The following is a 15,000-nucleotide window of genomic DNA, read 5'->3' as shown; positions in this document are numbered from 1 at the left end:
ACTCAGGAATTCTTTGTTGCATTAATATTCCCTGATATTTTCTGGTTGGCGTTGTGCCAACCATTCTAATTTGGTCCATTTTATAAACTCAATCTCACTAATTAGTGAGGCTGTTTCTTGATTAGTGGTGGTTTCAATTAGTTATTGTTTAGCCCTAGGTCAATCTTTATCAAGCAGACACCCTATGCTCCAAAGTGTTCTAGCCATGACCATCAAGACGTTTATGTTGCTGTTGTTTGTTACAGCTGAGAGTCATTCCAACTAATTGGTTCCTAATTGCAGCCAGGCAGACTGAGCCATTTGAAGACAAATGTCTGTTATTTATGGTTTAATCAGAGGATGAAGAGCAGCATAAACTGTGACCTTTTCAAAGGGATTCCACAATTAGTTAGGGAATGGGCTACCTTCAAAATGGTGATCTGCTGTGAACGCTTACAAGAGAGTGGGTTCCAGTAAAAGATCTGATATTAAACCAGGATACAGACTAAGCCCCAAGAACAGGAATGGTAGATTCCGATGTGCTTCCATCTATTTTCTTTTTATTAAATTTTCCCCCTAAAACTGTGGTCAACCTGAAGCTATGGCAGAAGACATTTACTCAAGGAACTGTGGCATGAGTTTGAACCAGAAGCCACACAATCATGCCTGTATCCACGAAATATTCTGAAGCTGTAATATAGTGTATTCTTAACCCCTTTTGTTTGAGGGTTTTAATTTAGATCATTTTGACCCTCACCCTTTCTGTTGAAATACACTGACTTTGTGTTGATTACTTTTGTAAACAAGAACTTAGTACAAAAACTTCGTCCTTATTAAAATGGTGTTTGGAACATAAATTAACTTGGAATTTTGAATAAAAGTTTTAATTTAGATAACTAACCATTTTCTTACCATTTTTCTGTTGAAACACAATGCCATTGTTTCAATTCATTTTGAAAATTATCAAGAATTTACTAAAATAACTTTGTTATTATCAAAGCTGGTGTTTGGAACATAAATTATCACAGAATTTTGATGGAAAGTTTTAAATAAAATTGTTTTATAACAGGATAGCTGTATCATAGAATTAGGGATGGTCTCTGGTGGGTTGGCATCAAAAGAATTAGTGTTTTTTTTTTGTTTTTTTTTAGAAGACCTATTTGTCTGTGCTGCTTTTGTTTCTTATGAAGACTTCTCTACCCCGATGTCATCATGGAATAGTTCCAGACAGTTCTGTTCATTAAATATTTTAAAACCAATCAAATAACCATTAATTAAGGTTATATTTACTTTGGAGATAATGAAGTACCTAATTCTTTTATCGGTTCAAGTCCTTGGACAGCAGCCATATCAGGACACTGCTTATAAAGAATTTCATCAGTCACATTGACCACACTGCATATTTCATGGTCAAGTTACCTTTCATATAATAACATATACCTTGTGGTACAATTTTACTTTGCCACACACACACACACACACACACGTAATAGAACCTGTTTATAATCCCTATTACTAACGATTTTTTTTTTTTTCAGGATATTGATTGGATTAACACAGAAAAACATGTGTTTGAGACGGCAACTAATTATCCGTTTTTGGTTGGTCTTCATTCCTGTTTCCAGTCTCTCAGTCGGTAAGTGGAATTCTGGCATTGATTAAGTCTACTGTAGTTTCTGGCATACAAGTCAGAATTTTCAGGTCAGAATTTGCAGCCAAAAGAAAGGTAGATCAACTTATACACCAAGATGACTTTGGAAGACCAAAAATTCCATCTAAAATGCAGCAAGATTTGGAGAGATGATGATTATGATGGTGATGTTTGAATATTTACTTTACATCATCATCATCATCATCGTTTAACGTCCGCTTTCCATGCTGGCATGGGTTGGACGGTTTGATTGAAGACTGGCAAGCCAGAAGGCTGCAACAGGCTCCAATCTGTTCTGGCAAGGTTTTTACAGCTGGATGCCCTTCCTAACACCAACCACTGAGAGTGCAGCGGGTGGATTTTTATGTGCCACCAGCATGGAGGCCAATCAAGCGGCACTGTCATCGACCACGCTTGAATGGTGATTTTACGTGCCACTAGCATGGGTGCCAGTCGGATGGCACTGGCATCGGCCACGACAACGATTTCATTTGACTCAACAAGCCTTCTCAAGCACAGCATATTGCCCGATGATTGAAGGGTACTTTGAAATGGGCCAGTTATGCAAAGCTTTGTTGACTTGTATTCTAGCAAAGACGGTAGGATGGTGCTTGTCCATAAGTATTAACTATTTGCTCGTCTTAGATGTATCTAATTATTATATCGTCTTGCTGAAGGTCCTATTTAACAGTGGATGTTGAAGGGGACTCTTTAGCTCAATCAAAGAGGTTGGTGAGGGAGACAGAAAATGTCCTTTTTATTCATCTATTTGTATGGGAAAGGAAGCCAGGTATGAATAAATGCACAAAGACGATATCTGGAGGAGGAGGTCGATTACATCAACCAGAGTGCTCAGCTTGTACTCAATTTGTTGAATCCCAAAGCCCTGAAGGCGAAGTTGACGTTGGCTGAATTTGAACTCAGAACTTAGAGAGTCACAAGAAATGCTACCAAAGCATTTTGTCGACTGTCCTTGTATTCTTTGTTTTAGTCAAACAGATCGACCCCAGGACTTATTCTTTGTAAGCCTAGTACAGACTCTATTGGTCTCTTTTGTCGAACCGCTAAGTGACGGGAGACGTAAACACACCAATATCAGTTGTCAAGTGATGGTTGAGGGACAAACACAGCTAGACAAGCACAAACAGACAAGCATATATATATATATATATATATATATATATATATATATATAAATATATATAAATATGATGGGATTCTTTCGGTTTCTGTCTACCAAATCCACTCACAAGGCTTTGGTTGGCTATAGTAGAAGACACTTGCCCAAGGTACCATGCAGCGGGACTGAACTCAGAACCATGTGGTTGGAAAGCAAGCTACTTACCACAGCCATGCCTGCACCTATGTTAACAATTCTGCCAGATCACTGCTCTAAAAATAATAGTAACAACAACAACAACAACAATAATAATAATAATAATAATAATAATAATAATCCTTTCTACTATAGGCACAAGGCCTGGATCTTGTGGGGAGGCTGACAATCGATCACATTGACCCTGGTACTCAACTGGTACTTAATTTATTGACCCCAAAATGATGAAAGGCAAAGTCAACCTCAGCGGAATTTGAACTCGGAATGCAGCGATGGGTGAAATACCACTAAGCATTTCTCCTGGCTTGCTAACAATTCTGCCAGCCTGCCACCTTAATAATAATAATAATAATGATAATAATAATGATGGTATCTAATTAAGGCCCTAGACCAATGATTTTGAGGGTCATGTATTATTTGATGTAATTCGCATCAGTACTAGACAGTAATAATAATAATAATAATAGTAATAATAATAATCCTTTCCCCTATTGACACAAGGCCTAACATTTTGGGGGGCTTTTGGGGCTAGTTGATTATGTTGACTCCAGTATTCATCTGGTACTTATTTTATTGACCCCGCCGAAGGGGACGAAAGGTAAAGTTGACCTCAGCAGAATTTGAACTCGCAATATTAATGAATCTGTTAATGAATCTGCCGGCTTGCCACCTTAACAACAACAACAACAACAATAATAATAATAAAGATAGTTCTTTCTATTATAGGCACAAAGCCTGAACGTTGCGGGAGGGTGCTAGTCGATTACATTGACCACCAGTATTTCACTGGTACTTATTTCATTGACCCCCCAAAGAGATGAAAGGCAAAGTTGACCCTAGTGGAAGTTAAAATATGATGATAATAATTATAATCCTTTCTACTATAGGCACAAGGCCTGAAATTTTTGGGGAGGGGACTAGTTGATTACATCGACACCAGTACGGAACTGGTACTTAATTTTATTGACTCCAAAAGATAAAAGGTAAAGTCGATCTCGGTGGAATTTGAACTCAGAACATAAGGGTTTTGCCTGCTAAGGGTTTTGCCTGGCGCTCTAATGGTTCTGCCAGCTCGTATTGTATTATTTGTAATAATGATAATCTTTTATACTCTAGGCATAAGGCCTGAAATTTTGGGGGAGGGGGGGCAGTCGATTAGATTGACCCCAGTACACAACTGGTACTTAATTTATCGACCCCAAAAGGATGGAAGGCAAAGACGATCTCAGCAGAATTTGAACTCAGAACGTAAAGACAGACGAAATACCGCTAAGCATTTCGCCCGGTGTGCTAATGTTTCTGCCAGCTCGCCGCCTAATAATAATAATAATAATAATAATAATAATAATAATAATAATAATAATAACAGATATTAATAATTTGTAATAATAATACAAATATTTATTCCTTTTTGCTCCTTCAGTTTGTTCTTTGTGATTGAGTTTGTCAATGGTGGAGATTTGATGTTCCATATGCAGCAACAAAGAAGGTTGGCAGAGGATCATGCCCGCTTCTATGCAGCTGAAATATCTTTGGCCCTTAACTTTCTACATGAACGAGGTGAGGGGTTTAACTTTTTCTGTGTCCCATGTGCATGCATGTGGGTGTGTGAGCATGTGTTTTGTGCATCTTCTTTCTTTTTCTGGTGTGTGTGTGTGTGTGTGTGTGTGTGTATACATATGAGCTTCTGTTTATGTACCTCATGAGGTAGTGAGTTCAATTCCTGGACCGGGCTGTGTGTTGTGTTCTTGAGCAAGACACTTTATTTCACATTGCTCCAGTTCACTTATCTGTAGAAATGAGTTGCGACGTCACAGGTGCCAAGCTGTATCGGCTCCTTTGCATTTCCTTTGGATAACATCAGTCGCGTGGAGAGTGGAGGCTGGTATGCATGGGCGACTGCTGGTCTTCCATAAACAACCTTGCCTGGACTTGTGCCTCGGAGGGGAACTTCCTAGGTGCAACCCCATGATCATTCATAGCCTAAGGGGGTCTTTACTCTTTGTATACACACACACACACACACACACACACACACACACATGTATATGTATGTATATCCAGTTCTCAGACCAGGCTGTGTTGTGTCCTTGAGCAAGACACTTTATTTCACGTTGCTCCAGTTCACTCAGCTGTAGAAATGAGTTGCGACGTCACTGGTGCCAAGCTGTATTGGCCCCTTTGCCTTTCCCTTGGATAAGATCAGTGGCATGAAGAAGGGAGGCTGTTATGCATGGGCAACTGCTGGTCTTCCATAAACAACCTTGCCTGAACTTGTGCCTCAGAGGGGAATTTCCCAGGTGCAATCCAGTGGTCATTCATAACTGAAAGGGATCTTTATATATGTATGTATATGTGTGTGAAGGCATGTGGCTTAATGGTTAGGGTATTTAGCTCATGATCGTAACCTCGGGAGTTCAATTCCCAGTAATGCATTGTGTCCTTGAGCAAGACACTTTTTCACATTGCTCCAGTCCACTCAGCTGGAAAAAATGAGTTGTACCTGTAATTCAAAGGGTCCTCTTTCCCTCCTCTCTCCTTCTGTATGAATGTGAACATGTTTCTCTCTATATGTATGAGGAGAAGAAAAGTGTTTATGTCAGCTGTGTTCATTTAATAAACTGTAATGTCTCCCTCTCACTCTATATTTCTGCATGTGTTGATGTGTGGGTGTCTCCAGTACCGAAAAGTACTGTCACCAAACGCAAGCTGAATGCCCAGCTCAGCTGTGCCAAATCACCAGCTTTGAAATAATTATATCTATCATTTGCATTCCTTTCTCTCTCTTTTTCTCTGTCTCTATCTTTCTTTTCTCTCTCTCCCTCTCTTTCGTGTGTGTGTGTGCGTGTGTCTGTGTGTATATATATATATATATATATATATATATATATATATATATATATATATTTATATATATGTTTGTGTGCATACATCCCTTGTTTTGTATTTTATCTTTCCTTCTCCCTTTGCAGGTATTGTTTACAGAGATTTGAAATTAGACAATGTTCTTTTAGATTCTGACGGTCACATCAAACTGACCGACTACGGTATGTGTAAGGTAAGCCACTGGTCATCCTTTGCATTCTCTTCTCTTTTTTGTTTATTTACTGTATTATTTTTCTTATTTACTATATTATTTTTTGATTAGTTTATTTGCTTCCCAACCATATGGTCCCAGGTTCAGTCCCACTGCGTGGCACCTTGGGCAAGTGTCTTCTACTATAGCCTTGGGCCAACCAATGTCTTGAGTGGATTTGGTAGATGAAAACTGAAAGAAGCCCGTCATATATATATATATATATATCTTTGTCTCCCATCACTGCTTGACAACTAGTGTTGGTGTGTTTACATCCCTGTAACTTAGCAGTTTGGCAAAAGCTACTGATAGAATAAGTACCAAGCTTAAAATAAAGTACTGGGGCTGACTCATTCGACTAAAAATTCCCCAGGGCAGTGCCCCAGCATGACCACAGTCTAATAACTGAAACGAATGAAAGAATTATAGTAAAAGATGTAATTATGAATAATATTATAATACTTGGGTGTCTGGTCTTTGATGCTGATGGATTACAGTGAATCCTTCCCTGACGATGTGTGGAGTATGAGGTCCTTTACTTGGAAAATAAGGAAGGGTTAGCAACAGGAAAGGCATGCAGCTTTACTGCAACATCTTAGTAATGTGTATTCATCTAACTCATACTGGCACAGAAAAAAACAGATGTAAAAATGAGCAAACAAACATCCACTGTTACATATGTTTTTAGTGTTGTTGTAAAATTGCGTCCCCATGATGGGATTTTTGGCAGTTGGCATCAATAATGGTGCTGATTAATTTTGTTGTTATTTAGCAATTCAGAAAGACAATCTCTTTTCTATCACCTCCAAGCTCCACATCTCTCCCCTTTCATCACTCTTCTGTTCTTTCCGGTGGCCACATTGCCCTGGACAACTGGAGATAATGCAGTATAGCAAAGACTCTTTAGACTTGTGCAGGACGAATAACCTCTCTAGTGCTGGTGCCATGATAAAATGCATCCAGTTCATGCTTTAATAATCATCATCATTTATCGTCCCTGTTTCATGCTGGAATGGCTTGGATGGTGTGACAAGTTCCAATGTGTCCAAGAAACCCATTGTGCTCCAGTGTTTACTTTAGCAGGGTTTTTACAGCTGGATGCCCTTCCCAGCACCAACTTACCAGAGTGTACCTGGTGTACTTTACATGCCACCAGCACTGGTGACGTTGCCATGCAAATCACTAGATTACAAAACCTGAGGTGGTGGGACAGGGTTATATGCAAAGATATGAGGGGTTAAAGTATGATGGAAGGGTAGGGCAAACAGGTTTTTGTTGTAGAGGAGCTACACTTTTGGTAAATGAATGGAAACTAAGAGGGCAGAAATGGCCCTTAAGTCTCGCCAAGGTCACACCAACTTCTCTGATGTTAGTCCCAAGATTAATTGCATCCAGTACCTTTATATCAGTACTTCTCAACCATTTTCCCCTAAGGACCCCTTTGATTCTAATTTTACTTGGATAAATTCTCATAACCATTTGATGTTTAAAACCCCCTATAATATTTTTCATAATTAAATATTATTAGAAACTATATAAAAACAAGTAAAATATTTTGTGTATTGTAGAAATAAAACCAATTTGTTGCTCATAAATTTTCACAACAAAACCTTACATGGACCCCTGAGGGTCATCTGGAGCCCTGAGGGTCATCTGGAGCCCTGAGGGTCTTCTGGAGCCCTGTTGAGAACCATGGCTGTATATAGTGAGTGGAGGGGTCAACAAATATATGTAGACAATGTTGGGTAGGGAGGACCCCTGAAGAGAGCCCTTTAGTCTTGTCAGGGGTCTGACAATCTCTCTGGTGCCAAGTACCTAAAAAAAAAAGCCCCCATTACACTATGTAAAATGGGCTGGCATGAGGAAGGGCACTGAACCAGAGACACCTTTTTTCATTAAAATAGGGTTTTCTTGTGTAAATATCTAATATAAGGTTTCTAACGTAATTTTGGTAAAGGAAGTTTTATTTTCATGTTTTTTTTTTGTTTTTAACTTTTCAGGAAGGGTTGTTTGGAGGAGAAACCAACACATTTTGTGGGACACCAAATTATATTGCTCCGGAAATACTCCGAGGCGAGCCATATGGTAAGTGGGTGAATTGATGTTGATGATGCACCTAGCGCTTGCATGCATGTATGTGTGTGTGTGTGTGTGTGTGCATGTGTGTGTGCACGTGTGTGTGTGTCTGTCTGTATATGGTGGACTCTCCTGTCATAAATGATGGCTGAGGGTTCCACAACCAAAAATTCAACATCTTATTGAGCCACTGGACAGTTTGTGTGTGCGTGTGTGTGTGTGTGTGTGTGTGTGTGTGTGTGTGTATATATATATATAACTTTAACATGAGATCTAAATGCATTGCTAACACAGTAGTACATGGTATTGATCTACAAAATATGTTCAACACACTTTGTAACATACTAAGGTTGCATATTGAAATACTGTGTGCCTACAAGTCATTAATATATATATATATATATATATAGCCACAGGCATTGCTTCTCAACCACATGGTTCCAGGTTCAGTCCCACTGCATGGCACCTTGGGCAAGTGTCTTCTGCAATAGCCTCGGGCCGACCAAGGCCTTGTGAGTAGATTTGGTAGACGGAAACTAAAGGAAGCCTGTCATGTGTATATATATATATATATATATATATATATATCATCATCATCATCTTCGTTTAACGACCGCTTTCCATGCTAGCATGGGTTGGACGATTTGACTGAGTACTGGTGAAACCAGATGGCTACACCAGGGTCCAATCTGATTTGGCAGAGTTTCTACAGCTGGATGCCCTTCCTAACGCCAACCACTCAGAGAGTGTAGTGGGTGCTTTTACGTGTCACCCGCACAAAGGCCAGTCAGGCGGTACTGGCAACGGCCACGCTCAAAATGGTGCAATTTATGTGCCACCCGCACAAAAGCCACTCCAGGGGCACTGGTAACGATCTCGCTTGAAAAATTTCATGTGTCGCCCGCACATGAGCCAGTCCAGGGGCACTGGCAACGGTCTCGCTCGAAAAATTTCATGTGTCACCCGCACAAGAGCCAGTCCAGGGGCACTGGCAACGATCTCGATCGAAAATCCCACGAAGGCCAGCCAGGCGGTACTGGCAACGGCCACGCCCAAAATGATGCATTTCATGTGTCACCCGCACATGAGCCAGTCCGGGGGCACCGGGAACGATCTCGCTCGAGAATCCTACGACGGCCCCGCATAAGAGCCAGTCCAGGGGCACTGGCAACGATCTCGCTCGAAAAATTTCATGTGTCACCCGCACAAGAGCCAGTCCAGGGGCACTGGCAACGATCTCGATCGAAAATCCCACGAAGGCCAGCCAGGCGGCACTAGGTCTCACTTGGCTTGCCGGGTCTTCTCATGCACAGCATATTTCCAAAGGTCTTGGTCAGAAGTCATCGCCTCGGTGAGGCCCAATGTTCGGAGGTCATGCCTCACCACCTCATCCCAGGTCTTCCTGGGCCTACCTCTTCCGCAGGTTCCCTCAACTGCTAAGGCATGGCACGTTTTCACACAGCTATCCTATCCATTCTCGCTACATGACCATACCAGTGCAATCATCTTTCTTGCACACCACAACTGATACTTCGTAAGTTCAGCTTTTCTCTCAAGGTATTAACACTCTGTCTAGTATGCACACTGACATTACACATCCATCGGAGCATACTGGCTTCATTCCTTGCGAGCCTACGCATGTCCTCAGCAGTCACGGCCCATGTTTCACTGCCATGAAGCATGGCTGTTCATACACATGCGTCATACAATCTGCCTTTTACTCAGAGAGAGACCCTTTGTCGCCAGCAGAGGTAAGAGCTCTCTGAACTTTGCTCAGGCTATTCTTATTCTATCAGCTATGCTTTCAGCGCACTTACCCCCACTGCTAATTTGGTCACCAAGATAGCGGAAGCTATCAACCACTTCTAGTTTTTCTCCCTCGAATGTGATATATATACATACATACATATGCACATATGTGTATGTATGTATGTGTTTGTGTGTCTGTGTTTGTCCCCCAACCATTGCTTGACAACTGATGGTGTGTTTGCGTCCCCGTAACTTAGCAGTTTGGCAAAAGAGACCGATAGAATAAGTATTAGGCTTACAAACAATAAGTCCTGGGGTTGATTTGTTTGATTAAAAGTGATGCTCCGGCATGGTTGCAGTCAAATAACTGAAACAAGTGAAAAAATAAAAGAAGTATATACATATATGTGTGTGTGTGAGTGTAGATAATTATATATATATATATGTGTATATATATATATATATATATATATATATATATATATATATATGTATACATACATTCTTTGCTGGTATTTTATATTTCTCTCTTTATGACAAGGTATTTGGTCCCAGATTGTGTTAGCTCATCTAAATGTTGTTGGGAAAATGGTCTCCTATATCATGGCACCATTACTGTTGTCTGTTATTTATATGTGTATGTATACTGTCTAACTCATGCCAGCATGGAAATTGGACGTTACATGATGATGATACTGTGTAGATAGATGTAAATTGTGTATATGTACATATTTGTATATATAACCTGTGTATATGTATATTGTGTATATCTATGTATATGTGTGTATATATATGTGCATATCACACATATGTAGGTTGCATATATGTGCATATATTGTGCACATGTATACTGTGTGTATATGTATATTGTGTACATGTGCATTTGTTGTATATATATATATATATATATATATATGTATGTATATATATATATATACATATGTGTATGTATATTGTGTATATGTCTGTATATTTTCTGTATATCCATTGCATACTTTTGTGTATATATGCATACACATATATTGTATACATGTGTTCTGTATGTATATATGTATATTGTGTGCATATATCTACATATCCTGTGTATACAGTAATCCCTTGCCATATTGTGGTTCACCTATCGCGGTTTATTCTTTAAGCTTACGTTGATTCTTCCATGGTGTTGTTTTGCATATATAATAAAATAAATATATACAAATTATAAAAATAATTTTAAAAATATACGATCCAGTACTGACTGTTTCTACTTCACGGATTTTCACCTATCGCAGGGGGTGGGTGTTGGAACATAACACCTGCGATAGTTGAGGGATTACTGTAGAGTCAACCATCCATGTGTTTCCTCCTATCACAAATGACCATTTATGGTCATTTCTCTCTCTCTCTCTATATATATATCATTCTATCTCACTTTCTCTCTTTTCATCCCAATTCAGATTTTAGTGTTGATTGGTGGGCCCTTGGTGTTCTAATGTTTGAGATGTTGGCGGGCCGGTCGCCTTTTGATGTTGTTGGTAGTGATAATCCAGATCAAAATACAGAAGATTACCTGTTTCAATGTAAGTCTACTCTTCTTTCTCTTCATTATCCTTATTATTATTATTATTATTATTATTATTATTATTATTATTATTATCATTATTATTAGTATTACTATCGTTATTGTTACTATCGTTATTATTATTATCGTTATTATTATTATTAATTGTTTTTCAATGTTGGACTTTGTTTTTATTGCATAATTTCCTTTGATAAAATTATAGAACTTCGTTGTCTTTTCCCCAATTCTGTTTCCTTGTAACGTTGTGTGTGTGTGTGTGTGTGTGTGTGTGTGTGTCTAATAGCTGTGTGTAGTGTGTATTTGATATGTGTGGGGTGTAATGGGCTCATGTGGGATGAGTGAGATGTATGTGTGAGTGCATGTGTATGAGGGTCGTAATTGTGTATGGTGTGTGTGTGTGTGTGTTTGTAATGTTGTTTCAAGCCTGGTGAAGCAGACCTATCCAACCGTGACCATCCTGTCTTTTTGTATACCTTGGTCTGCATTAACCATTGTGACAATCATTTTCTTTTTAAAGCATCAGAGTGTGAGTGGAGGGAGAACATGGAGGGGATTTTGTTATCCTCCCACATGGGACGAACCCGTTCATGATGGTGCCATCATAAAACAGCCATTCTATATCATAAAATCTATGCAACAACATGATCAGTCTGCTTTCATCTATGTTTCTGTGTGTGTACGTGTGCACGTACATGTGTGTGTGTGTCATATATGTGGTTGTATTTGGTGTATATATATGTGTGCCCCATTATCTGGCTTTGTGTGTGTCATGTGACTACATGTGCTCATGTCACAAGTGCACATTTATGTGTGTGTTTGTGCACATGTGTGTATTCGTGTGTGTATTTGTATATGTTACATGTAAATGAATGTTGGGCAAAAGCGAAAGGCTGTAATTTTCACTCAGCTAAATGCACATACTCAGATGTGTGTGTGTGTGCATTCGTTGAAAGCCAGTGGTTTCTATCATGGTCAGCAGTATCTGTTTGAGGGCTTCGCGACCACATAAAAGAGTGGCAAATGTGAAGGAATGCTATGGGTGGGTGGGGTGGTGCAATTTTGAATTTTTAGAGGATCAGGATTTTTCTTAGAAATGAAGTATTCAGACCAGGAACTGCATTTTTATACTAAATATATATAAAAAAAAAAAAGGGTTAAAATATGAATTGAGCATTGTGCTGTCAGTGAGCAGAAAACCGGACAGTTGATGTGCTAAAGTGGAACATAGACCATTGAAGACTTTGTCTTCACTGTTCTGCAAGGAAGCAGAATTGTCTCTTCTGCTTCTCTGCAGTTGAATCCCTGCTTCTTTCATGCAGTTTCCTTTCAGGTTTTGATGTCCCTGAAGAAAAGCCTTCCTCTTCCAGGTCTTGTTGGTTTACAATAAATATCAATGCTTTTGTGATTCGTTTTCTAGGTAGGGATTTTGGCCCTACGCAAACCCATACTTACCTCTTTGAAGAGGGGGTGACTCATTTAGTTTGGTTTCTATCCTTTGAGTTGTCCAGCATGAGAGGCCTTACCAGGAGCTTGCATTGTCCTGGCATAGCTCTGAGGGTCATTGAAGCATGCAAGCCTCCACACCACAATAAAAACTTGATTTTGTGGTAGTTGATGTAACTGGGGTCCAATATAAGGGCAGCGAGCTGGCAGAATCGTTAGCACGCTGGGCGAAATGTTTAGCGGTATTTTGTCTGCCGTTACGTTCTAAGTTCAGATTCCGCCGAGGTTCACTTTGCCTTTCATCCTTTCGGGGTCGATTAAATAAGTACCAGTTACGCACTGGGGTCGAAGTAATCGACTTAATCCTTTTGTCTGTCCTTGTTTGTTCCCTCTATGTTTAGCCCCCTGTGGGCAATAAATAAATAAATAAATATAAGTCCTTGCTCCCTGTAATAAATTCCCTTAAAAATTTAACGTAGGGGCCACTAATCCAGGCAAATATCTAAAAAGAAGCGCTTACTGTATGGTTTTAATAAACCCCGGAAAACAAAGAGATTCTGTTTAATTAAATTAATCTGATTTTTTGCGTTTTTTCTTCTCTTCTGCTAAGCCTGTAGTGTTGGTATCTGTAAAATACAGTTCCCTAAAAAGGGGCCGACGCTGTTGTTATAAGATTGACATCGATGACTTCGTTTTTCTGGATCTTGTTTCGTCAGGCAGTTTAGTGGAACATATTTCTTGTTTATTATTACAAAAGCTTCTCGCTATTCCCTTTGCCCCTTTAAAATGTCTACCAGTATTATACTGCAGGTAATTTAACCCACTGTTTACTGAGCTGGGTTCTTACAGCTATAAAATCAGACCGCAACGCCACTCATCGGCAAAGATAAAGCTCCTTTTTTCAAGTGTCATAACAGAGTTATCTCCCTGCAATTTTCCAAGGCAACGAGAGTTACCGACCTTGCAAAGAAGTTATCTCCCGTGTTTATTTTAGTCTTATTTTCAATTTTTATTGCTTTTAGAATTTAACACACTCACCGGTAAAATTTCCACACATTTCCTTCTTTATTTTCCTAAAATTTTCGTTGCGTCTTGGAACCTTTCCAATAGTTGTTGACTCTGTCCGTTATTCACACCGCGTTCTTTTTGTTTGTGTGTAGGTCATTGTGTGTATTGGTGTGCATACACATGTATGTATGTATGCATGTATGTGTATACATTTGTATGTATGTATTCTGCATATTCGTGTGTGTGTGTGTGTGTACCTATGTCTCCTTGTGTGTACATGTCTGTGTGTGTGTGAGCATTTTGCAACTATGTACTATGTATTGTATGGATGTGTATCTCCATATATGTCCTTGTGTGAAGTAAACTGTGTGTGTATATATAGTCATGTGTTTCAGTCTCCATTTGCGTATGTGTGCTTGTTTGTCCATATAATCTATGTACCTATCCGTTTGTATGTCTATCTGTTGATTTTCATATCCATATGCTTACATACATGTACATATACACATATATACCTACACACACACACATACATACATCTATCAACATAACAGCCCACTAACTATTCTACTCTAACTGTATAAACTGTGGCTATGGGGTAATGATATCTACTATGAGTATTTCCTATTTAGCATTGGGGAAGTTTCATTTATGAGAACGTACTCACGTATTTATCTGAGTGTTGGGTCTTTTGGGTGCTTGGATAAGATGTGGATGTCAAGTTGATCCAGGTTGCCTGCATGTTGGTCCTTGCCATGCTGGTAGAGTATGGAGGACTGTCTTATGTCGTCATATTGTCTCATATGTTCATTTAGTCGTTCAGCTTGACACCCGCATCTTATCCAAGCACCCAAAGGACCCAACACTCAGACAAATACAGGAGTATGTCCTCATAAATGAAACATCCCCAGTACTAAATAGGAAATATCCATAGTAGATATAATACCCTCCCATACCCACTGGTAGAGTAGAATAGTTAGTGGACTGTTATGTAGATTGATGTATGTGTGTGTGTGTGTGTAAGTATATATGTGTACATGCACATGTATGTAAGCATATGGATATGAAAGTAAACACATAGGTTATATGTAAAGACAAGCACACACACAGACACATACACA

General features: G+C 39.3%; 1 protein-coding gene across 12 annotated transcripts in view; it reads left to right on the top strand.

Moving 5' to 3' along the window:
• Nucleotides 1-15,000, top strand: part of LOC106871364 (protein kinase C iota type) — a 234,465-nt gene that overhangs the window by 150,351 nt on the left and 69,114 nt on the right. For all 12 annotated transcript variants that reach the window (XM_089342950.1, XM_089342949.1, XM_089342953.1 and 9 more), the window contains 5 exons: nucleotides 1,518-1,615; nucleotides 4,390-4,526; nucleotides 5,939-6,024; nucleotides 8,043-8,127; nucleotides 11,304-11,426. In XM_089342950.1, the coding sequence (XP_089199076.1) occupies nucleotides 1,518-1,615; nucleotides 4,390-4,526; nucleotides 5,939-6,024; nucleotides 8,043-8,127; nucleotides 11,304-11,426 (529 nt within the window). The remainder of the gene's footprint in view (nucleotides 1-1,517; nucleotides 1,616-4,389; nucleotides 4,527-5,938; nucleotides 6,025-8,042; nucleotides 8,128-11,303; nucleotides 11,427-15,000) is intronic.

The sequence above is a fragment of the Octopus bimaculoides genome, chromosome 26 (genome assembly GCF_046866305.1).
Source record: "Octopus bimaculoides isolate indiv1 chromosome 26, ASM4686630v1, whole genome shotgun sequence".
In the NCBI taxonomy this organism is placed as follows: Eukaryota; Metazoa; Mollusca; class Cephalopoda; order Octopoda; family Octopodidae; genus Octopus; species Octopus bimaculoides.
Note: the sequence above shows the minus strand (reverse complement) of the source record. Positions and strands in the feature narration are given on the sequence as shown.